The 26215-nt window shown below is 37.2% G+C and overlaps 1 protein-coding gene across 2 annotated transcripts in view; it reads right to left on the bottom strand.

The window, feature by feature from the left end:
• The window catches only part of GABRG2 (gamma-aminobutyric acid type A receptor subunit gamma2), a 64809-nt gene that overhangs the window by 24999 nt on the left and 13595 nt on the right, over nucleotides 1-26215 (bottom strand). For both annotated transcript variants that reach the window (XM_053991108.1, XM_053991109.1), the window contains exons 2-6: nucleotides 15400-15548; nucleotides 13730-13797; nucleotides 12757-12977; nucleotides 11179-11261; nucleotides 10372-10509 (exon numbers count right to left, since the gene is read on the bottom strand). In XM_053991108.1, the coding sequence (XP_053847083.1) occupies nucleotides 10372-10509; nucleotides 11179-11261; nucleotides 12757-12977; nucleotides 13730-13797; nucleotides 15400-15548 (659 nt within the window). The remainder of the gene's footprint in view (nucleotides 1-10371; nucleotides 10510-11178; nucleotides 11262-12756; nucleotides 12978-13729; nucleotides 13798-15399; nucleotides 15549-26215) is intronic.

Raw genomic sequence — 26215 nt, forward strand, 5'->3', positions numbered from 1 at the left:
GCTTGTCCTTCGATCAAATCCTTAGCACTAGAGCAAACTGGAGTGACAGTATGCTGTCATGAGTGCCCTGGTTATTGCTCTTGCATTTGTATAACCAACGCCAATAAATGCTGTTCCAAGATTCTGCTGTTTCACCTTAGGATTTTGTAGTGGGGACAGTCCACCAGCTCTGTTTCAGACCAGACATTTGCTACTGTAAAAAAAGAGAGGAAATTTTGATGACCTACAAGAATGTTTGAAAGCATTCCAACTTGTTTTCTTCTGGTTTTGCATAAGTATTACTGGGTAGCAGCAGAAGATAATCAAATCAATGCTTATTCTTTGTTGACTGTGTGTTTTTCCATTTTGCATAGGTAGAGCAGTTAAGTAAGGTCAAATAATTGTTGCTCTTTGTGATTGGAACTGGTAGGGTGTGAACTCACTGTAGGACTTTTGGAGGAAGGCAGAGGAAGTGATGCGTTGGGGGTATTTTTAACCTGTGCACTGAGAATGGAAGCAAGTTTGTGTGATGGGTTGTTACCTACGACTTTACTTCCTCTTCAAAGTCAGGCTTTCAGATTAAAATAGAAGAAATTGAGCTCCAATCAACAAGAACACATTATTTGCGTTTGTCAAAATTTTTCATAATTTTCTCAATTTTTGGAACAATAGACAAGAAAGAAAAAATAACAATCACTGACCAGTTTCATAAACATTTCTAGTCTCTAGCATTAAGATACACAAAGGGCATTAAATCTTGAAAAATATTTTCAAATTCTCCTATGTAGGGCATGATACAAGAAAGTATTATTACATAAATTTTATCCTGCAGCTCTTTAGCCTTAATTATGCAATCTTCTTGAAAGTAGCAAAGAACTCACTTAATAGACTGTATCACTTTTTGAGATAAGTGGCGTATTTTTAGCTTCTGTAATGTACATTGAAATGAGGGCAATTATGCCTTGTTTCAAAAGGCAATGTTAAAACACACATTATTTACAATTCAGAATTTGTTTTAAGCTAATGTTTGAGAAATATACAATGATGATGACAGCTATTTGAACACTACACCATGCTTAGTGTTAGGCTACTATATTCCTCTGTGAGAACGTGTTGTAGGATGGGATTTGGAATTGTAGGTAACATTTATCTAAAAATGTAAGTAGAATATTTTGTGGTCACAAAGTACAGCAGAGAGTTTCAGTAGTTTGTACATCATGTACACATTTTCATTTAACACCTCATTGTATTCTCTTTTTGCTTCTCCCATTTCATTTGAAAAAAATAATTAACAATTAAAGCTCACTGTGAAGGTCTCTTCAAAGTTAGTGATGTTAACTTAGTTTTATTTCCTTTTTTTATGTCTTTTTTTAACATATGGCAGAATTTGAGTATTATTAGCTCCCATGAATGCTGCCTGGCTCTTGCTACATGTGACACAGACTTGTATGTCTCATTTCCAACCAGCCTTTCAATTATATCTATTCAAATACAGTGACAACAAAACAGCATCTTAGCTAAGTAGGTTACTAAAAATGCAATGTAATGACAGGGGTTTGAGAAACTAGAAATTGCACTTGCAAAGTGAAGGGATTTAACTGTGTAAGAACAGCCTTAGAGGAATATGTTTATTATTTAGGACATATACGTGCCCCAGGCAAAACTAAACCTATTTCAAATGAACTATCCCTACTCTATACACATTATGAACACTAAGCTGTCCTCATCTTCACACATCCTAATGAATTAATTTTTCTCCACTGAGAAATGAGGAAGATGGTGAATTACTAAATCAGGCCAAGGGAACAAAATGTCCAAGACATTATCTTATAATCATGGTACTACAAACATGTTTTTTTGACATAAAAAGGGTCTGGAAGTGAAACATCAGTACAGAAATTGACCATCAGTACTACACTGATCAGCTTACAGGCTACAGAGATTATCCAGTACTCTGCAGATGAAAGGATGAGATGCTCGGGAACCTTGTGATTTACCACAGGACAGCTTGAACTTTAGTTATTTGAACAGTGCACTAAAAGTATTTATTTATACCAGTGATTTAAACATGGTCATTACCTATTGCAAAAAGGCTTAATACTCAGACTTATTTTAATTCTAAAGTAATTGTGACTGCACGTTGTTCTTTCAGTACAACATCACCTGGTCTGATCCTTTTGAGCCAAAGATTTCTCCCTGCAATTCACTATAATTAGATCTAGCTGCAACTGGCAAGAGTGACATTACAACGATTTTCTCTTGTGATGTTTCTCAAAGTCACACAGTGGTTGGAGTAGGATGATTTCATTGCCAAACAGGAATTGTAGGAGGGAGTTGGGATAATATGTTTTGCCTCAAGGAGTCACCAGGACTTATGAAAATATATTCATAGGGGCATAAGTGGCATCACAAGAATTTTATACTTGGTTATGTCCAGGAAGCGATTTAAGATATAGACTCACCCTCTTAACTTGCTGATTTTATAATAAAATTAGAAACATTCCAAATTCTGGTTTTTCTTTCTTTTTAATAATTCAAATATCCTAAAAGATCTAATTATTTTCTTGCTATTAAATGAACAAATATTATTTAAAGACTATGTTCTATCATATCTACATAAGTATATTTAATGCAAAACCAATCTTGCTTGTAACATCTGTGTTTTTGTAATTACCCAGCAATAAGCTCGGTGAAAATTCTTGTCAGATCCCACATTATCCCTTATTCTCTGGTTACTTGTATATTAATTCTTTTTATCCTTATCTGACCTTTCTGAAGCTCAGTTTAAGCTCTAGCAGGCCATGCTTTTAGATATGGAAAACCTTATGAAGGACAGACTCAGAATAAAACCTTGACCCTCAAGAATTTTTGTTCAATTGGGGAGTAATTACAGGGAGGATTTCAGGCCCCAACAACCCTTTTCCTCAGGATAGTCATGATTTTGTTTTGCTGAGGCAAGTCAGTTGCCATTGAGTCTACGAAAATTTGAGAGAAAAAAAAAGGCTGAATTAATGTCACTGAAATTGGAAGAAAGGCTTTAACCTCTCTCAAAAAATGAAAAGTAATCATCAAAGAGCCTTTCAACTCTTTGTATGATTAGATAGAAGCAGGTGGATTTCAATGCCTGAATCTCTATAGATACAAACCTGAACAGAAAAGTCAGATTCTCTCAGTCTCTGAGATTTTTAAACCTATTGATTCCCTAGGAGTAGTGTTTGCTTTTTTCCTGCCTATTATACCAAAAAGATCTAACTTGTCAGTGTGAAAGAGATGGCAAAGTGAAGGAGTTGTGACTCGGGGTGCTTTTTGCACTACCTCCAAGGGTGATGTCCCTGCAGTGCCACGGCCAGATCTCCCTGCTCTCCATCCAGACCTTCCCCAGGAGTGCCACAGCAGCCAGCACGGTGATGGCAGTGACTGTGCCACTACCCCTGCCACAAACTGGCAGCATCATTTCTATTGTGGTCATAACTGAACACAGACCTGAAACCAGGCAAACCCTGGCTATTAATTATCTGGATTGCTTGGAGCCACTGGGTTTTTGTTGGATATGGCATTTGTGTTAAATTCCATGGCCTCAGCCTGTGCTGTAAGGATGGTTTTCCTATTGCTCTACTGCTACTGGATGGGTCCATAGTGATTTGAAAAGGAACTACAGAGCAGAGGATGAGCAGAGAGGCATTTGAATGACTAAAGAAGTGGGAAGGCAACTGTAGATTTTTAGCCAAGGGCTGAAGCAGCCAGGACAGAAGAGACCCAAATTCTGAGTCCCTCCCAGCCATTCCAGTCAGGCCTCTGTCCTTCTTGTCTGCTCTTCATTCTCTGGTGTCCGGGGAAGCCTTTGGTTTGTCCCTGTAGTCCTGTCTGTCTTTACAGGGATGATATAAGGATAAGTGGTACCAGGGAGTTCTGATTTTGCAGTTCTAAAAAAGTCCATATACATAGATCTTGGAAGTCTGCATGATCAGGAGGATTCAAAATGCCTGTTTACTGAATGAGTTTGTTTATTCAATCATGTGCATTTTAATGTAAATTCTTACTTGCCACACAACTAACCAACTGGAAAAAATGTACAATATACAAAAGTCAGGGAATGAAGGGAATTGTATTTCAGTTTTACTCTTTGAAGAAACAATCCTGAAATATAGATTATTTTCAGTGAGCCAATTATTCAACAGTTAAACTTTAGTAAATGTTCATTAATTAATATGATTTGAATCATGATGGGCCAGCAGGAGAATGTGGATTATTTTAGAAATCTCTCTTACCCATTATTCTCCAAAAGAATTTGCAAGTGTAGTTATCTTAGACTGGTTTTTATCCCCTAAGAGCAAGATCAAACTGTTGTAAGCTGCCACCATAGCTGAATTCCTGCTCATAGAAGTGTCTGTAATGGTATTATATGAAAGTCAAATAATTTGACTCCTCCTGGGCTTTCTTTCAAATGATGATATTTGGATGTAGTAATATGGTGGTTCATGCAAGTTGAATAAGGGACAGTTTGAAAAAACAAGAATTTATAAGCAAAAATATTCCCTATTGACTCTCTTACTAGGATAGATGGCTATTCCTAATGGGAGTAAAATCTTAGGGTGTAACTATTAAGGGTTATCTTAAGGTTATTGGCTTAGAACTGAGCCTTTCCATTGAGGCAGCAAACATAAAAATAGGCCTTTTAGTTTATTGTGCCTGCCTTCTGCTTTAAATGTTTCACTGTCCTACAGAGACAGTATTCTTTTAGCAAGCATGTTTAAGGAATAATTTAATATAGCTTTTTCAAAAATAAGGTTATTGAGATAAATACCTTCCCATACCATAAAGAGAACAATAACAACACACAGCACACTTTAATAGTCATCTGGGTTTTCTGACTTACAGCTTAGGTCATTATTTGCTCCTCTATAAAGTGGATACAAACATGTTTAAATTCTGCCAAAAGCAAGATGCAGGTAGTAGTACCTTGTACCCATTCAGTAGATCAGCATCTTCAGACTGGAAATATTTTGAGTTCTCAGACAGGTCTTCCTGGCAATGCCATATGCTACAGTCAAGCCATGCTAGAGCCTGAGGCTGTGCATGGGCTGGCAGGGATTTCTAGGTGCAGTGGAGATCTACTTATGCCCATTTTTAATGTCAGGACTATTTCCCAATGCAGATCTACAAATCTGATTGTAGCTGTCATATTTTGTCTTAATAAAGAAACAGAAGATGACTCCTGGGGTTTTTTCACCATTATGAAACCTCTGGGGACTGCGTATCTGCCAACAGTTCAATTCATTAGGGTACAAAATTGAAATAAAGTATAAAAGCCTGAAAATACATCCTCTTCCGCAAAATAATAGCCCTGACCATATTTTCCAGATAAAACAGAAACCAGACCCAGATTTACTTATGTGGTTTAACAGATGCATAGCAAGAGGAATATTTAATTACCCATTCATCAATTCTGAACAATGCACTGTCTCTATTGCATAGTTCCCATTAGCTCTCTAAAGCACAGAAAAGGAAGAAAATAAAAGGTATTTACAAATATTGCCTGACCAGTCTTGTGGCTCCTGTGCAGCTTGTTGAATTGCTATTTATTAGTCTTCTAATGCCTTTGTATCTAATTAAAAATTCAGGACAGGCTCTGTAAATAAGCAGTAGACAATTTATGGCCTAAAAAAAGGAACTACCCAGTCATACAAATGAACTGGGAATACTAGAAACTCCATCTGTCCTGAATAATTACACATTTACAAGTGGTTTTGCATAGTACAATATTTTATATGTTCAAAACAACTGGAATGGTGAGTAGAAGTGCTATTTATCGTGGGGTTGTATGAAATTAATGGGAAACCTATTGCTAGAATTTCAAGATTTAAGCTACTTCTTTCCTCTTGGTCTATGGTATGATTTCATAAACTCTCTGATTTTAGAGCTTCCACTATTTTCCTCTCTACCAGTGTTGATCATTGCTATGATTTAAAAACAGTATGATTGTTTCACTCCCTTGATCATCAATAACATTTTCTTCCAGACTAGTTCCATATTTCCAAGTATTTCTATAAGTCATGTTTTCTAAACTCCTTCCTTGTTATATTTCCTTGCACCATCATTTCTCAAAATATTGCACTTAAAAGTGATTTTTTTATTAATCAAGCAGAATGCAGCAACCATTTGGCGTAAATCTTTCCCAGAGCAACACAGTGAATATTTCTCCCAAGTTTACACACAATACTGAGTAACACATCCCAGGGGCAGGTTTTTGCCATAATACCACATTCTCTGTCCTTTGTGGACTACTGCAGTACAGCCCCCCAATTTTTTTTTTTTTTTTGCAAAACTATTTATGTTTTTATATTTGTGCAGTTGATTATTTCCTTCCTGCAATCTTTCCCTCTTAAGGTAATTAAAAATTTTGAAATGTCCTATTTTCCTGTTCCCAAAGTGCAACATGTCCTTCTCGATATGGTCCATGCATGCATTATATTTAACAAATCTTATACTTCTGTATTACTTGTTGCTTTCTTTGTAAGAATTAATCATTAGTTAATAAACTAATTTAAACTAATAAACTAATAGTTTGTTTTTGCAGTGTGCATCCAAATTTTGCAAGTTGGTGAATTTTTGTTTTAATATAGTTTTATTATATAGTTTATAATAAACTATATTATATTTATACTATATAATATATATAGTATATATTTATATTTATAATAGTTTAATATAGTTTTAATAAGCTAATGGTTTGTTTTAGCAGTGTGCATCCAAATTTTGCAAGTTGCTGAATTTTTGTTCTCAAGACGTTTCCATCAGTTCATCCCTTTTTTATTGGAGAATCTCATTGCCATTCACTGGGTGGGGCCTTACACTGTGAGCAAGAAGGTGACACACAAGAAATGCTACTTTCTTAATAAGATATGCACTCTTTGAGCAGTGATTATTCACATACATCGATAGTACAAAATATTTTAAACCCATCTCAGTCTCTAAGTGTGTGAAGCCAACTGTAATAGTTTATATAACACAGATGATATTAAGTCTCAACATGTACTCTATTGGAAATAATCTAAACTAAACCAATGCTGTTTATACAAGGTAGATTTTAGTGAAAAAGCAAAAAAAAAAAAATACAGATAACGTATATGGACTATTTAGTTATTTTAATGAAATGTCCATAAGGCAGAAGGTTTATAGTTAACTTTTTTAAGAGTCCCCACTATTACTGGACTCTAAAATTGGATTCCATTTGCTAACTTATTTCTTATTGCTTGGTCAGTGACTTTCTAAGAAAATTAAAGTTGCATGTAAATGTTCAGTTTGGAGTGAAACAAGCTGGTGATGCAGGATGACTTCAGATAAGAGAAACAGAAGGATGGTTTGTAATATTCCAGTTGGGTTTTTTCAGCTGTTGCTGGGATTTGCTGGGATTTGCTAACTAAGGGACAGAATTCTGACATCTGGCCCTTTGAGTTAATCTTGTATTTCTGCAGTGCGTGCAAAGGAAAAGCAGCAGATAAATTTATTAATTTCAGCAAGAGTCTTAGGAAGCTTACACTCAAACAAGCCTTGTCCTTCTCTGCCCACAACCCAGCCCACAGCTCTAATGTTCAGTTTTGACATGACAGAAAGAGTAGTGGAGTTTGTAATGGCCAAATCTCAGCCATCCTGGTTCTCTCTCCAGACACAAAGCAAGCACAGCCCTCAACAGCAGGTGTTGCTTTCTGGGAGGTATGAAGCTGGAAACAATAATTTGTTTTCCAATTGGGTAGAGACACAGAAGGTTTACTCTAGCTTCAAATGCCTTTTAACACTAGCCCCAAGATCCTTTTGCTCTCTAACTGTTCAATTTTGTATTCTCTAACATCCCTTCTTTTGTTCTGGTTTCTCTGGGGTTTTTTCCACCTAAATTTAATTTTGGGGAAGAGTTTGTGGGAATATAGTATAGCCCTCTTTCTAACATCTCATTAATTTTTCCATTGCCTCCTCCACTGTACCTCAGATTCTATCTCTACCAGAGCATTGGCATTAGTTTGTACTGAAATTCTGCACTGAAAGTAATTGCATAAAGTGTCAAGATGATTTTAGCTGTATGGGTACTCAAACATTTAACTAGGGTACTCTGGCTGCACCTAGGTTGCTGTTAAACTTGGATGTTTTTTTTTTTTTGTCTTTACTGTTCATAGAACTTTTGAAAACATGCACGGGCTAAGGATGTAATTATAGGTAGAATGTGGGTTTGGCTGAGGAATACTGGACTTAATGCAGTTGCCAGCATGATAATAAGTCACTTAAGGAAGCCATGAAGATCCTTTAGGCTCTGCTGGCTTTAAAAAAATATTTGTAGGAAATAGACCGGATTCATGTCAACTGCTATGTTGTTGGGTTTTTTTCCTGCCTTCTATTATTTAGATGCCACAACTAGATCAAAATAAAATTTAGTTTGCATATCTGTGGTTATAAAAACAAACACAGGCAGCAGAGGAAATACATACACAGGAGATTTTCCAAATGTTTATACACAACAGGCCAGTGAAAGCAGCAGCAGCAGGCTGAGTAGCTTTCATGTGATTTTTAACTTAGGAATTGAGTGATAACTTTTCGCTGCTTTCATGGGCATGCTAGCTGCTAATTATTTTATCTTAATGCAAATAAAATGGACTGGTGTGTGTCATCATATTAAAAACTATGGATGTCAAATTATGGGAGTACTCCAGTGAGTACTAACAACTTGAATGAATATACAGTGAAAAAATAACGGTTTTCTTTGCATGAGAAAGGGATTTTTTGCTCTTTTGTGTATTACTGTTTATTTCCAGTATGCACCTCGTTCACTTTAACAGAGCACTAGAGAATGTTTTTGAGTCACCAGTGTACTCAGGGCATAGGAAGCTTGTAGCATGTCCAGATTTTATTATTTTCTATCTCTGGTCAAAAATAAAAAGAGTTGATTAGAGAATGGCTCAAGCAGAAAATTAAAGAAAATAGCAAATAGAAGAAACTCAAATTAAGGCTGAAATATAGATAGTTTTCAATGTGGGCAGGATGAGACTGGAAGCACACTTGGGTGCAATGCTGCCATTTGTGCTGTCTGAGGGGAGATGCTTTTATTGCTGCTTATATTTCTGTTTTGAGAGCCCTGTGTAATGGTGGTTATTAGCAGCTGTGGCTCTCAAACATGCTGCTCTCCTGTCTTCTTTTGCACCTTTATGTTTGTTTTCCTGAGAAAATGAGAAAAGTTAACTGCTTTCTTCAGTACTTGACTAAATACCTTCCTTGGCTAAAATGGCAGAAGGCTCCATGAGGCATACATTGCTGCATTCTGGTTTTGCCCTGCTCATGAGACTGAACACATCATTGGTGCTTAATGTCCAGAAATGAAGGAGCTGGAACTTGAATTAATTCTCCATCTCTTTGCTTGTTCTCCTGTGTAATATACAGGAGGCTTCTCTCAACTCTAGTGTATCTCACTTTCCTTTTTGAATAAAACAGCCATGATGGCCTTTTAGAAATAAAATGGGTGGGGGTATTTCCGAAGTCAGAATAAACACAGATGTCTGAATTTAAATTAAGATACTTGCCAGAACTATAAAGTAAGGTAAAAATTGGAAGCAGCCAGAAAAATCCCCAACCTGCTTATATTTCATTGTTCTTTTTGAAAGTAAGAAATGAAAGACAAGAGATATCATGCATTCACAAGAATATTAATATGCAGTTCCTCTTTACATTCCTCCTCACTGGTTTTCTTTCCATCAAGAAATAAAACAATACATATGTCTAGAAAAATATATTTTTCTGTTTAGTTAGTAGGGTTAAAATTGTATTTTTATTAAACACTGAGTACTTCCTCATTTATCATTCTGAATTCCGTTGCTGGTTTCCAAGGAGATAGAAATATGAAGGAAGGCCATCTGAGACTCTGATTTGTAAGGCTGTTCTCTTTAATGAAAGTTGAATGTGCCTTATTTTAGGGAACAAAACAAACTTGGAACCTTTGTAGTAAAGAGGTTGGAACTTTGAGTTTCACTTCTGTGCAGGCTTACTTTCTGTGTCTGGTAGTGGGAAGGGGATTGTAAAACATTCAGTGCAGTGTCAGATCATCCTTTAGTGGCTCAGTTCTGCTGTTTTCTGCACTGAAGCAGTGTAATTTCCCTCACCCATCCACCCTTTGTAGTAGTGGCTTTTTCCTGAGAGTCAGAAGTTTTATATGGAGGATGAGAATGGACAAGAGACAACAACTGTTTTTTCTTGCTGTGAGAAATGCCAAAGCCTGGACAGTTCCATAGATATTGAAAAGGTTTTAATTGTTCAGCAGAGTGTAAATGCTAAGTTCTAACCAGAGCTATCTTTCTTTAATTCTGTTAATAAAATCCTAACTGGACCTGGAGGCAAAGCCTTCAGTTGTCTTACCTGAAGTAGTCTTCACCACCTCAGTTGTGTTTCTTAGTCCTGTGAAGGCGAACTGGTAAAGCCTCCAGGACCGGGTGTCCCCCACCTCCACCGAGCTGCGCTTCCACTGGTAAATGATCTCTTCTCTGGGGTAGCCATCTTATTGCAATGGAAAATACACAATGCTTGGTTTCATAGTCACTGCTAGGCTTTAGGGTGCTTTGGGGAGTAAAAATACTACTAGCTATTTCTGGAAAAAACTGGGGAGGCATATTGCAAGTAAATTATAGATATGTTTTTCTCAAGTTACTTACTAGTGCCTTTTACTTAATGCCACATTTTATTAATTATAAATTATAATAGCACTTGAGATAAATTTTTCAAAAATAGGTTTTCCACTTTTGTGGACCTAATAGGATGCAATTTTGCCCATCCTCCAGATGCATCTGCAGCTGGACTGGGAATTCACACCTTGATCTAAGCACAAAATGTCAAACTTTTGACTGCAACCAGTGCAATAGTAAAACACCCATGCACAAAGAGAAAGTGGAAGGCAAGAACACCTTGATGCTGAAAGTAAAAATTTCTTGTTTTATGGTCAGATATAAGCATAAATTAATCACATAGGGTCCAGAATTTTTTATAGCAGTCCTTAATGATATTTGTGAACATATATGATACATGTACTGCAAAAAAAATCAAAATAAAAGTAAGCCCCAGTGGAGTATGTCTAACAACCTTCACTGACTCTAAGTACATAAAAATAAATTTATAATAAGAAGTTTAGTGTGGGTCAGAAAAAGGAATATTTTTAACCATGTTACTTACAGCTTGAAAATTCCAGTGGGCAGGAGTGGACATCCATTGGGAAGTTGTGTAACTGTAATTGGCACTCAGCATCAATTGTCAGCCTGAGAAGAAAGAGATCAGGATATATATATATATATGTGTGTGTGTGTGTGTGTGTGTAAAGTATTGCTATCTATGTAATTACTGGAATATTCCAAGCATAGGAAGACATCATGGTCACTGATAAGCAATATTTCTTTTTTGGTTCCATGATCATCTACTTTCTGGACTGTGTAATGGAAGAAGGTATTAAAGTTCTGTTCCTGTGCATCTGAAATGGCAACATTACTCATGACTGACAAATCCATAGGTAGGTAGATATACAGGTCATCTCATGAGCAGTGACAAATCTTTGTGTCACAACATGCCATAAAGCATTAGGAAAATGTATTTTATGTGACAAAGAATCTATTTCAGAAATGATGGATAGGAGTCCAAATTTAGACATCTGCATCCAAGACAGCCATCTAGACTCCCTTCACAGCTAGTGCAGAGGCACTCTGAGGATACACTTCCTCTCACTCTAAAATAAGACATTCAAATTTAATCAGAAGAAAAATGTACCAAAAGGTGTTTCTCACCACTGAATATTAGGAGAGTCTCCATGATAACTCAGGTAGTGTAGGTGCTAAGCTCAGGTAAAGACAATTACTTTCAGAAATCCCAGGTAAGATGAAATGTACCCTCTGGTGTGCCTGCTAAAAACTCCATTTTTCATTCACTCCCAACTCAGCCATAAGCTGCAGGATACTTGGACTTTGGAAGAGAGGGAAGAGGTGGGGTGAGAGATGGAAAAAGGAAAAGGGTGGGGTAAAATATTTTTTCCACAAGATGTCTCTAGGAAAGCTGTAGGTTTCTGGTCTTTGCTGATTCTGGTGTGTCTAAATGATGAGCCCTGGTTTGTCTCCAGGTTCCTGAGTGAAGGTATTATGGGCAAATGATGCTGAGTCTCATCCTGTGGGATGCAAAGGAATGCTGGGACCACCAAGTTAATGGAGTCCAAAGGCAACCTTTCTGCATTAGGGATTTAGGAAGAAATCTAATTTCCCTTCCTCTTTTCATTTTCATCATCTCTAGTACCACAGATACTTGATTTCCTGTTGGGCAGAGTGGTTCTTAAACCTGGGGGAGGTGACTGAGGAAAATAAACCAGCCCTTCTGGATCCCTCTTGAGGACAGAATCCCAGCAGTGTGATACTACCACATTTCATTTCTGGGTTAATCGTGGTTGAATCATTGGTGCTTGCTGTGACTCACCAGCACAACTAAATATACATTCATAGTAGATACCTGATTCCAAGTTCTACCAGATACATCTCTTCCTAGTGAGAGAAACCGAGGAATTTGAAGAGAAAGGTAATAAAACCCAAACAGACAGTAGTGTAGCCAAGTCCAAATTTAACATTTAGAAGGTTGATCTAGGCTCATCTTTATCAGACTAACTTTGATTTGCATTGGATTTCAACACCAACTCAATATTTCTTCCCTTCAGGTTAATGTCAAATGGCCTTTTTGGCTTTCCTTAGAGAAAATGAAATTAAAGCTAGGTATAAATACCTCAATGTGTACAAGACTCTGCCATCATTCCAGATCCTGAGCATCCTATTAGGAGTTGTTATCCAATGAGCATCAGCCTTCTTGGAATTTCGGAAAAAAGTGTCTGGTATCCAAATCTTCCCAACCATGTTGCTGTTTAATCTGAGCACTTTTATAGTGCTGTTGAACTTCAGACGTCTGTCATACCACGTTTGGGCGAAAAATATATCAATTGTATATTCCTGTTGTGTTAACCAGAAATACTGATGAAAACATAGCACTCAGCAGTCCACATAACTCCTGATATGCTTTCCTTAATTTCATATGAACAAACTGTGAGCTAGGTGATACTAGAACTGATAAAACCGATCTCTTTTGCTGAAGTTTTGAGGCATGTTTTACCAAACATTATTGTTTTAAAACAATTTATTATTTTACCATTGACGGTAAAACTAAGGTGCAAGTGAGTGTTATATGCACCTATGTAATTCTGTGTCCCCACATCTCAGCCCACCCCTGCTCAGGTCAGAGAATAATTTATTTCCTTGGATCTAGAACAGGAAAAGCTTGAGCTGACTAATTGCCTGTGCCCCCTGGTTGATCTCAATTATGGTGAAGTCTTTGGTGAAGTTCTAGGCCTTTTACTTATTATCTCAGGGTGGCAAGAGTGGTAATATCACTCATGAATGGTTTTCCCAATTTTGTAGCAATCTGGAAGATTGGTTTTACCAGAGTTAAACTGTTGCAAAGCATTTGAAAGCAGAGCACATAAAAGTGTGAGGATATGTTAAAACAATTATTTTTGCATTTTCAGCATATAGCTCGGTTTTCTGACTTGTACAGATTTGTAGCTCATAGAGTCCTCCCATCCATAATTAAAATGAGATTTAAAAAATAATATAGGTATGCCACAACATTAAGAACTAATGGAAGCCTTGTAATGTCAAAATGATGGAGACTTTGTAACAAGGAAAGTGGGCAATCCTTTACCTACCATATTGATAGCATTCACAGGGCCAATGCTATTTACGTACATGTCAGTGTGAATTATTGTCGGTTTAACTGCAAGAGAAACAAGAATCAGTAACCAATGAAGGTCAAAATCAACTATGTGAAAGTCAAGCACGAGCATGTTACTCTGGCATCTCCCCTCTGTGGTTGCCTCGCATTTAAATGTGCATATAAAATAAATACAAATTTGCAACAACGTCTTCAGTTCAAAATTAGCTGGAGACACTTTGGACAGATTCTTGTATCATTTATTCTATCAAAACAAATTCCCTAATGCTATGAGAACAAATACTGAAACCATGTTGATAACTTAGAGAAGCTCGTCTGACTGAGAGGAGTCAGGTCACAGGTCACAGCAGAGCATCAAAACTATCAACAAAAGCAAGCTTATTTCTCTTATGATGCCTTGCATCACTTGTTTTACATTGTAATGCCAAATGCAATGTGACTGCTGTGGCCTGCATAGGTGCCTGTAGATAAGTAATAATTTTGTGAGCCCAAAGCCAAAATACTTAAGGCTCTAAGGCAGAAATTAAGAATAGTTGTTACATTAATTTATTTTGAAATTACTCCATTTCAGCTTTATTCTTCTTATATATCTTGGCTACAGCATGATTGCTTTTATCCCAGATGATTTTAGGAATGCTTTACTTCTTTTCTGTTTCTAAAGTCTTGGTTTAAGTGAAGACAAATTCCTCTGCTAATTTACACTGTATGCATACAATGAAGGTCAAAGACTCATGTTATCCTTCACTGTGAAAAGTTCCTTAGTTTATAAGTATCTACAAACTTGTTAGCTTCCTTCATTAACCTTGCTGCTCTCTGCTTTCCTCTGTCTACCTCATCCATGAAATCTGTGCCTATTTCTATAATCTTAGTACTGCTGTATCCTCTCCTGCAGAGGTATTGTCTGCCTGCTCTGGGCTCTCATGGGCCTTCTCAAACTGACTTTCAGCAAGACAGGGAGATTTTTTCCTTCAAGTTACCTCAGTAATCAGTGGAGAGGAAGATCCCTCCACAAGGTGATTCAGTCAAATAAGACTTCCATTCTGAGTCCAGCCTTGGCTCTATCTACCTACATTGGCTGTGGGAATCATCTGGGCAGATTGGCTTTGCTTGACTGCAGTTATCTTTTGTGAGCCTCCTCCTCCGTGCCCTATTCTGTCATTCCTGCCCTGCTGGGCAAGTGAGGGCCCAGGCTGCATCAGTCTGTGCAGGGCTGCTGCTGTTGGAGGCTCTGTATCTATCACATCATACAAAGATTAGGCTGGATTAGCCTCTTTTTGGCCTTTCTTTCCAATGTATTATTTGTGATTCTCGGACAGAATCTCTTAGCTACAAAAGGAAGATAAAAACTTGTTTTTTCTTTCCCCAGAAGTTAAATTCTGAACATCATATGCAGGTAAATCATCACAAGCTGCCTGATTCAGCAAATTATAATATTCTTATTAGATGTCTTAGGATAGGTTTAGCCATCTTAATTTATGTCAACTTCCAAAATCACAACTAATTTACATGCCTCTGATGTTTTTCTGCATTGCATTTTATTCTCGTAACTACTTTGAATGGATTCTGCTTCCTGAGTACCATAATATGACATGAAAATTCTCTTCACTGCTTAATCAAAGTAGCCTAAAAGGAAAACCAACCTACCTCCTATGTCAGGTCTCAATTTGTTGTCATATCCTTCCAGCAAACCATTTAAAATAAGAGTCACATCGCTCTCATGGACTTTGGGAGTTAAAACCCAAGTCTTATTCGAAGTGTAATCTTCATAATCATCATCTCCCTTTTGTGTGGAACTATTAAAGAAACAAAAATGAAGAAAAGAAAAGCCTTGAAAAATACAAATTTGAAGGTAACTTCTTTGAAAGACAACATACACACATTTTAGATTTTAGTGATACTGTAAACACATTTTAAAAATTTCCCATTTTCAAAATTAGACTCCCAGTAAAGATGCCAAGTATCAGTTGAGGTTACAGTTCACTTTATCAGCATTTTGTTTTAGTATGGTTGAGATCACATTCTGTCTGTTCAGAAGATCATCAGTGCTTATCACCTCTGTCATGGCTATTTTTTCTCTCATTGACTCAGGTGGGACCTGTTATGAAACAAATCTGTCATTTAGCTTATGTAACTCTCCACCAAAATATCACTTATTATGTACACATTGTTGTTGCTTTACTTCTGTTGGAGGGAATGATTTGATGAAACACAATACTGACAAGACCAATAATTATATTTATTCAGACAAACTTCTCCTGCAGCTTTTCTCCACTCTGATGAACTTGAGTTTACTGTGCATTTGGAAAGTTGAGTACAAATTTTTGCCAAGGGTTTTCCTTTTCACTTTTGCTAACCACAACCCACAGAGGATAAAAAGTCTGTCTGCTGGGGTTTTTCTGCTTCTCAGAACTATGACAGCAGATCTAATTCAACCTGTTTAGTGTAGTAAAAAAAGCAAGTTTGGAGTCAGAAATGTGTAGACTAGTCTTAATGGATGTTTGGTTTTCCCAAAATCAGTGCTTCCAGTTCTAGAGGAGAACATTGAAACTACTTTAGAATATGACATAATCAGATATTTTCATTTCAGAATGTTAGTGGTAATCAGCTGAACAGTGCTAGCCATGGTTTTTTGCATAATATGCCAGTGCCCTTCTTTCCTGCCCTGCTTCTGTGACAAAGTTTAAACCCTGCTGGCTAGATATGGAAAATCTTAATGATACTACAAATGTCTTGAGTTGGTGGATAGAGTGATAGGCTGAAAAGCAGAAAAATTATTTTCCAGTTGCAGCCAGAATCTGGAGTGGGAAAGAGCACAGAGAAGCAGGTTCTCACGGGGGCTGGATCTTCTGCGTGGCACAGGAGATTGAAAGAAGCCCAGCTGGCCATGGCCATGGGTGCAGTAGGGAAGGGATGACTTGTCCCAGAGCCTGACAGAGTCATTTTGTTAACAGCGATCTCGCCCAGCTGAGGTCGTGCGCCCTCTTCCCTACACTGCTCTCCTGCTGCATCCAGCTTGTACCACCCAGAGTGCATGGCCCAAAGGCTTTCCCATGTTGGTGTCTGGGAGCTGTAAGCCAGCTGCACAAATACAATCTCGTTAGGAATGAGGCTTTGGGTTCTTTCTCCCCCTGGGCACAGCCTAACAGGGAAGAGCTGTAGCTCTTTCTGCCTCTCAGTGTAGGACGCTGCTTCCCAGGAGGTGCTGAAGGCACAGGGACATTTGAAGCAGCTCAAGATTGCATAGGGCTGTAGCAACTAGGAATGTGCAGCATGGAGAGAGAGCTAGTCTTGCTCTGAGTTGAGCTTGGGAGCTGCTAATGAATCTGATCTACACCTTTGTTGTGTGTGCTGGGTACCAGGCACCGACTGCAGCCTCCAGGCACCACCTCACCCACGCTGCCCCAGCCGTGGGTGTCTGGGAGCTTCCCAGGTCAAGAATTGGCAATGCAGCCTCTTCATTCTGGCTGCACAATCCTGGACCTGTCATGTTTTATTAGGAATCAAAAGCAAAGTTTTAATTGGCAATATGGTCCATAGTATTCTGTTGGTACTGACAAATAGGCCAATTTAATTAAATTGGGAGAATTTTTTTTTTTTTTTTTTTAATTTGGTTGTCTGGAGTTCAAAGATTTAATTGTAATTCAAAGAAACATAATTGAAGCCAAATTCTCTCTCCTGGAGGAAAGGAAATACTTCTAAATAAATCTTTGCAAACAGAAGGCACTAGATTATATGTTTTCAAACTATGCAAAGTGAATGAAGAAAAATAACTTTATTTATAAAAAAACTTTTTCCTCTTTTATAACCAATTAAACAACCATTCTCTGAAAAGAATATCTTTTTTTTCTGAATGGAAAAGAAAAATAAATCAAATGCATTCTTTCAGAAAGGCAACATGTTACTGAATATCAGTGGAATGAGAAAGCTTCAAAACTCAAACCAGCTAAGTAGCAGAGTCTGGTCCACTAGAACAGTGCAAGATTAGAAGTACATTTGTCTAGAAGTTTTCTCAGATCTAGAACAACCTAAACTGAACAACAGCCCACAGTAACTGAAACTACTATTCCTTCTTGGAAATTATTTGTATCACAGACACAGATGTTTGTTTGCTTGTCTCTCATCTCAAGCCATTTTGGTACTCCACATCTCCAAAACCAGCAAATACTTTATGAAATTGATAGGAGACAGAGTGAAAACACAGCCAATGCAGCGGGGGGAAAATGCTACTGAATTCCAGCTTTTATGAGAGTTCCATGAGGATCAGAAGGGAGCATGGGTATGCAATTGTCTCTCTGTGGAAACCTGCATTCCTGTCAGAAAAATCAGAGGTGCTTCTCTATCAAAATGAGCAGAGCTTTAGCCATGCAATGCCATTAATACAATGAAAATTATAAGGACAAAGCCCTTTTCATCTCCTTAAGACTTTCAGATCAGTCTTTCTGATTATATGGCTGAAATTTTGCAAATGCTTTTAATGCCCAATCCAAATTTGTTAAAGCCTAGATTATACCAAAATGCATATTGAAATCTATTTTTATTTTTCTGACTGCTAGAAATTTTCAAATCTAATAATATAGATATGAAGAGAAACACATATTTACCTATTTGAAGAGTAAACTTTAATTTTTTGAAGGTTCATCTTTCTGATACTGATACAAAATCTCACCATTTGAGATATTCTCACTGTGATATTAGTGCCACTGCAAGATGTCTGCAACACTGCTTTACATAAATCCATACATTTCCTTGCTAGAAAAGAGATTACTTAAAAGGGTCACAACCCAAGCTTGAAACTTCAAGCTGTATAGTAATTAAAGTTGAAGGCACTTTTGGAGATCATCTGATCCAATTCCTTCTCAGTTTGCCAGCTGAGTCTGCATGTGGTTCTGATGGTAATCACTTACAAGTTTATATATATGTGTGTGTGTCTGTGTGTAACCACAAGTGTTTAATATGCAGGGGGATATTTGTATGTCTTAATTTATTTCAAATATATCTTCACAAATCAGGAAGAGGGCAGAAATTATTGTTGCTAATAAGCATTTATTAATTTAGATCTGATTTTCTTAATAATATATTCAAAGATCTATAAAATGGTATCTCACTCTACAATTATATAAAAATCTCATTCTGCCAATGAGATTTTTACCATGTCAGGGGCTAAACTAATGTTTTTTGTCTTCCTTCCTAAAATAAACACATACTAATCCCAATCCTGCATTGAAGTTGTTATAACATTTGATTTATAACATTTATAAAGCTCTTTTGAGTGCTCATTGGTGAGGAGTAAGTTTAGCACAAACTGAGCTTGATGCAAACTAAGTGTTCAGGAGCTTATTCTTCAGATCTTTGCCAGTGCATTTGATCCATACATTTGTTTGCAATACTCTCTGGGCAACATTTAATCATTTTTGGTGCAAGTGTAATCCCTGTGGGCAGAGGTACTCACTGCAGGTGGAGTTAGGATCACCAACCAAGAGAAAAAGAATTAATGAAAATATGCTCACTTCCATTGTTACAGCTTCCTTTATGGGCCCCTTAGCACTAAAGGCATTATTTCTATACTGGAAATACATTAAAATTGTAGAAAAGGATATCTCTGCTGGGAAATCACTGATACATTAGGAAAACAATTTTTTTCCATCTTTATTGATCCTTCTTCAGAAGACATGGTCTTCTGAAACCTATTATTTAAATGTTTCATTAATGTGCTGATACATCATTCTCTTAGCAGACCAAAGCCATGGAAGGCCACATTATCATTTGGGAATCTTTTTTTTTTCTTTTTTTTTTTTTTTTTTTTTTTTTTTAATTAAATTCAGCATGATTTCTTTTGTTTTGTGCTTTCATTTCCCTAGAAGTTAGTTTGATGCCCATGTAAAAATAATATTCACTTTAGTAAAACTTAACAAATAATTATGTTAATGGTATAGAACTGTCTTACATTATGCTTTCAAGACTTTGGCTTAAATCTTTAGTTCAAAAATTAATATAAAGCATAGGTTACCCATTTCAAAACTACTGTGCTTTAGTTAATTGCTAACAAAGTCAACACTATAATTTTGGATGCTCTCTGCTGTCATCTCTGTATCAGAGACACTCTAATGTGATTTCCAGGAGAATCATATGTAATGCTTCTTGGAAAGGCACTACCATGTGTTGGTAGATATAGGCTATGCATTATTTAGTATCATAGACAGCAGCAGTAATTTTACAGTCTACAGATTGGGCACATCTTATTTAAGTAGTGAGCAATAACTCTCAAAGGATATCCCTTTGAAATAAGATATTTCCTAATCCACAAGAACATGATTTTCACAACTTATTACAAGGAGTAGAAGGGAAAGGATACTCTTCTCTGGCAAAAAAACCTTTCATGGCTGGTCAGTCTTTCAGCCTTCAGATATGAGGTCATTTAAACTCGTCAAAATCTCCGTAGTTGCAGTGACTTTAAATGAGTTATGCCAGTTTGTACCTGCTGTGGTTCTGTCCTCTAATTTTTCTGAATATACAAAATTAATTTTAACTATTACCAAGAATTTTGTTGTGAAACTTCACCTAAGAGTTAATTGCTAATATTGCCTTGTTGTTTACAAGGAGAATCAGAGTAGCCACTAAGAGCTTAAAGGGAAAGACCTATAGCAGTATTGAATGATGAAATAATTTAAATCTAATTTAAAATGTAAGTTATTTATCAAAAAATCTGGGCAACTTCATCTTTTATAAAAAGTAAGCTATAGAACTTTCAGCAAAGATTTAATAAACTACTTGAATATAAACTGAGTTTTCCATTGAAAACACCGATGTTTTCTACCTCTCAGGGAAGAAGTGAAACAAGGCTTGCCAGTTCACCTAGCAGTTTAACTAGCTCTGTTTAATTTAATGAAGAGTCAAGTTCGATTCATTCTCTGATGTGCATAAAAAATTACCTTAATCTGTAGCTCATACATTATTCATGATGGTAACAGGGTCAGTGGGAAGGCAAGATGCATTCCAGGTTCCCACTGTGGGTACAGAGATGCTGTGTGCAGATGTGACGTATGAGGATGTGGAAATAGCAGATGTGGAAGAGAATACAGTGTCTCTGGACATCTAACTGTGTCTAAATTCTCCCTTGCTGACTCACATTTTAAGTAAAGGTATCTTGACTGAAGCAGAAAATGTTTTCACAAAGCTGCACCGTGGATTCTCTTGTCCTGTTTGTGTTTCTGTTCTGTCCATTTGTTTTGTTTAAATCCCAAGGCTATGTACAGGACTGAGTTTCTGTTTTTGCCATAAAAATGGCACCTATTTTCTCTTTTACTACTAAATGTTCATCAGAAATACCCAAGTTCAATTTTATTAGGACTACAAATCATGTAATACAAATATTAATCTCTTCCCAACTCATTTCCCACATCAAAGATGGAAACTTGGATGCTTTTCTTAGAGAGGTGAAGATCCAGTCAGTTATCAGAAGCTTCATAACGGAAAATGAAGTTGAAAAATTTGGGCTAACAAATCACTGAGAAACTGTCTTGTAGTCCTACTTCCTTCACCTAGATTTGTGGTGCTGCTGCAGCTACAATTCTGGATGAAGCTGTAATGTTCCAGAAGAGCCTGAAATCCTGGATTCCCAGAGTTTTCAGTGAAGGTCACAAGGGTGTATCAGCTGTATTTTGGCCATTTGTTGTAGTCATGTAGCAAGGGACGCTGAGTTTACAGGAGGAAAGAAAATAATTTTGACCTCTGTTCAGTGGTTTGGGTGGGGTGGGTTTTAGGTAGGTCACCTGTGGAAGATAGTTTATTTCCTAGGCACTGCTTCTGCTGCAGCTATCTATCCATGTACTACTCAAATTATGTAAGATAGTTAAAATCTTGGCATGAAATGATTATTTAAAACAAAGCAAAGCTAAATTTTTCTGTCATCCCTAAGTCACAGAGGGACTGAAGCACATATGAAAATAATTATTAAAACAATATTACAGTTCTCATAAAGAAATAGGTACAGCTGAAACACTTAGATCATGGGACTGAGCATACAAGTCTCAAAATGTTTTTTTAAGAGCCAGAAATTACTAGAGGAGCACAGATGAATGCTCCCACCAATGACTTCTCAGTCATCTTTAGTGAACATGAAGGCCCCAAACTGCCAGCAATCAGTCATTTCTGAAAACTCTGCCTGCCCTGAGATTTAAAGGCTGTCTGGATTCCTGTGAACATTTACACTCTGTTCCCCTGAAGAGATGCTACGTGGCAGCACAGCACCTATGGATCATGCTGTGGATTTTACAAGCTTTCCTGCAGTCATTCAGCAACTCCCAGCAACCTCACAGGTGCTTGTCAGCCATTCTGAGTAAAGCAGTCCAGGTCTTAAACCTCTTCACAGACTTCTAAAATATTATATGGCAGTGGTGGTTTTGTATCAGTGTCTGTAAAACTGTCAATCACAGCAGACTGGTTTAGCTTCCAGTCCTTCTACATATTGCCCAAGACACGCACTCACATTCACTACTGTGCTTAAGATGTAATAATTTTTAGCTATTTTTAGCTATTGTTAAAGCATCTATTTTCCGTATTTTCAGATTCAGCTGAATTTGGCTACAGCAAGTGTTTATAAGGAAAGGTTTAAAATGAAAAATTTAACTTGGTTTATGTTTTGTTTCATTCCTGTGTTTTGTTCATGAAAACACTTTTTAAAAAAGCCCTTTGGAGTGCATTTATTGAGAGTGCTAACAATAAACCTTCTGGTTTGCAGTATTTACATTGTTTTCTAGTTCACTGTGCTGAAAAATTGTAGTGCAATTTTTGCATTACACAACTGATTGGATTCAAGTCGTGAGTGACCATGAGGGTTATTGTCCTTTTTAAAATATTTCTAGTTGCAACAATATGGCCTCACAGCCAGTTGTCACAAAAATTACCAGAAACAGAGACCAGTGGTAGCAGCTCAGGCAAAGAACCAAAAGCTGAAATGTAGCACCCAGTCTAGAATCTGTTTCTTCAGTAGATCATTGAGGAATATTGTTAAATAAATTGATAGTGGATATACATCTCCAGGTCTATCAGAATAGATTGGTGTTATTAACCAAAGCTGAATTACACCACAAAAAAATAAAAAAAACTCGTGGGTATGGAGAAGAATTGTATGATAGCCCGAGGGAGGACAGCAAAGTGTAAAGAGATGAAGGAAACTTTTGGCCAGTAAGGAAAAGAAAGATAATTATAGAAACAAGCATACATCATTCATTTTGAACAGCCTGGGCTTGAAGTGCAACATTTATAGTTACTAGAGCTCTGGAGGAGTCTAAGATGTGATCAGATGATTCAGATAAGCCTCTGTAACTTAAGATGATTATTTCAATGTTTGTCTTTTTTTTTTTTTTTTTTTTAAGCTGGAATTTTGTATGACTATGTTTCTTTATATTTTATTTACTGGAGGTTATATAATCTACTTCTGTATCTTTTTTCACTCTGGTTATGTATATTTGTGTTAGCAGTGAGCAAAAGCATTAGAAACAAACAGAAAAGGGAGAAATAGCTACAGCTATTCTTCTGCATCAGTTATAGGGTTAGCTTGAGTTGATCTGATTTATTTGAAAGTATCTAGCTATATCTAAGTGTAAAGGGTTTAATCTTGGAATTATGTGAATGTTAGAAGGTTTCTGTTTTGTTTTACATTCATTTTTTGCCACTCCTCTCCTGTCCCATCCCCTTCTCTCCTTTTTTAATTTTTTTAACCATTCTATGCATCTCTGAATGTGAAATCTAAGGCACTTGGAGCATGATTTTTGCCTGTTGCTATTACTCAGCTCCTGTTGATTTCTGCTCTAGCTAACAAATCTCAAGAGAAAGACTAAACAACCATTACTGAAATGTTATTTGACTAGGTCGGTTTTAGCTTGAGCTCACTTCATTTTTTCTGCCTGTGTTTTATTGTATATAATTGTCATCTGTTTATATTCCATGTGATATCTCTTCCCCAGTGATTGCTTTTATAAATGATTGCTCTAAAATCTCACTTTAAATTAAAAAGCTCAATTCTCTTCTCAGTGAGTAAGATTAGGAAATCATGGATGCCCTCCAGCCATCTCTTTAAAAAACATTAACTCAAAACCCCCAATCCTATTGCTCAATTAGACTTGAGAAATGGAAAAAATAGGTCCTTGTTCTGTAGTACCCCATGAGGCACCCATATTTGTGGTTTTTCAAAATTCTTACACAATTTTTTTCTGTATTTTGTCTGCATGGTAATTTCACCCAGAAGGAAGTCACTTCTGGAATCAAGCACTCATGATGTAGTCATCTTCTCATCACTATCTGTCAATGTTTAAAAACAAACATGTGAGGTGCTAGAAATGTCAGCAGTTTTGCTTATTGAGTAGCACTCCTGAGCATTTTTTTTTTCAAATTTAAAATACTTTTTTTTTAATTGGTCTACTAGCATGAGCTATAAATTCAAGTTAGGCTGAACATAAACTCATGTTAAGCTGAATATAAATCCTTATTAGAATTAAATCTATCAGGGAATGTTTTCATTCTCATCTTCTCCATCTCAGTACACAGAAGAGCTCTATAATGAAGTGTTCCTGGTGTTGGGCTGGAAGCCAGGAACATGGAATGCTTACCCCAGCTAAAAGACTAGTGTCCTATTTGCTGTGGTAAGCCAAGATATCACTATGCAAGTGATATCTTCTCTGCATGTAAGTGTAAGCCATTTTTACAACATTAATAAGCACATAAACGTCCCTTATTATTTGTGTTTGATGAAGACTGGGTACAATGCTAAACCATCTCATGATGGAGGAGGAAACAATCCCTAACCATTACTTAGGGAATGACTTCGCATTGTGCTTACCAGCAACATTAAAGCCCTTATTGTTGGTAAAGCAAGTGGGTCAGGTAAGTCCTCAATGTTTAGGGAGCCAGTCAAAGATAAATGTGAAACTAGTATAGTTTTATTCTGAGTGTATCAGTAATTCTTACTTCTCTTAGATCATGGAAGTATCATTACTGGAATGCTTTTAGATAGAAATACATCTGAAGAAAGAGCTGAATGAACAGAAAATAGCTGCTCAATACACATGTCTTTAATTACATCATGATGTAGCTAACTCATTCACAAAATAAGAGTAAGCAAATGGTGAAAATTAAACTGGTTTTTGTTGTTTCTTTTTTAAACAATGCTTCTGATTTAACTTCATTTTTAATGCATGGTAACCAATAGTAACCCATGTGTTCCCACATAAACCAACTTATATCATGCAAGACGCTGTTTGCACTCATGCTCATAAAACAGACTGTGCAGAGGTGGATGTGGAATTTAGTTCTGATAACAGGGTAGATGTGTGATACATTAAGAATGTAAGTGGTAAACTAATGTCTCTATGTCAGCTGAGTAGGAAAATCATCAACAAGTGTTCTGCAATTCCCCTGTCAAATTCATTTGTTTTGATGGACTTTGGTGGTTGGTACTATCAGGACAGCTTCATGTCAGGGTCTTCTTAATCCCATGGGACATATAAGCATGCCAGCTTCTGGGTAAGGACTGCCAGCACCTGTGCTCTAAAATGCACCCAGGCAGGGTTTCACAACTCACCCCATGCCTGTTTACCCTGGAGAAAAGGAGGCTTGTGGGGAGACCTTATCACTCCCTACATCTATCTCCCCAACAGGAGGTTGTAGTCAGCTGGGGGTCAGTCTCCTCTGCCAGGTAACAAGGGATAGCACAAGAGAGAACAGCCTCAGGTTGCAGCTGGGGAGGTTTAAGTTGGATGTTACAAAAAATTTCTTCACTGGAAGGGTTGTTGGGCATTGGAACAGACTGCCCAGGGAAGTGCTGGAGTCACCAGCCCAAGTATTCCAGCCATGTGGATGTGATACTTGGGAACACAGTTTGGTGGGGAACATGGCAGTGTGGGGTTAATGACAGGACTCAATGATTTTTGAAGCCTATTCCAGCCTCAATGATTCCATGATCCTGTGCCTCTACCCTGCCATGCTGTATTCCAAGTCCACTTCTCAATGCCTCTGCTGTTGTAACAGCCTTGTATTTCTCTGCACTGCACAGTGATGTCAGTAACTCATTCTCCATGGAGTCATGGCTTGTTATTATTGTCTAAATAAAACTCTAGTTGTACCATACAAAAAGTCAGATAAATTAGCCATAGATGCCTGGTCAATTAGATAAATGGCTGTGGCAGCTAAACCAAGTAAAAGGGAGCTGTGGGCAGGTCAAGAGGAGTTCAGACCCTGACAAGCCTCTGTCCTGAGGCCGTGCAGACTCAGTGCAAAGCAGTGCCTGTGGTGTGTTGTTGGGCCACAGCTGCAATTCACACATGGTGCTTCCAAAAATCATCACATAAATTGTGATGCAAAGCTGTTACATCTTACTTGCCTATTTATGCCCCACTTTTCCAGAGACAATTTCAATAGGAAATGCTGGGGTCCTGAAAATTCTCTAAAAAGCTTACTTTGGATA

This window comes from Vidua macroura, chromosome 15, assembly GCF_024509145.1.
Source record: "Vidua macroura isolate BioBank_ID:100142 chromosome 15, ASM2450914v1, whole genome shotgun sequence".
In the NCBI taxonomy this organism is placed as follows: Eukaryota; Metazoa; Chordata; class Aves; order Passeriformes; family Viduidae; genus Vidua; species Vidua macroura.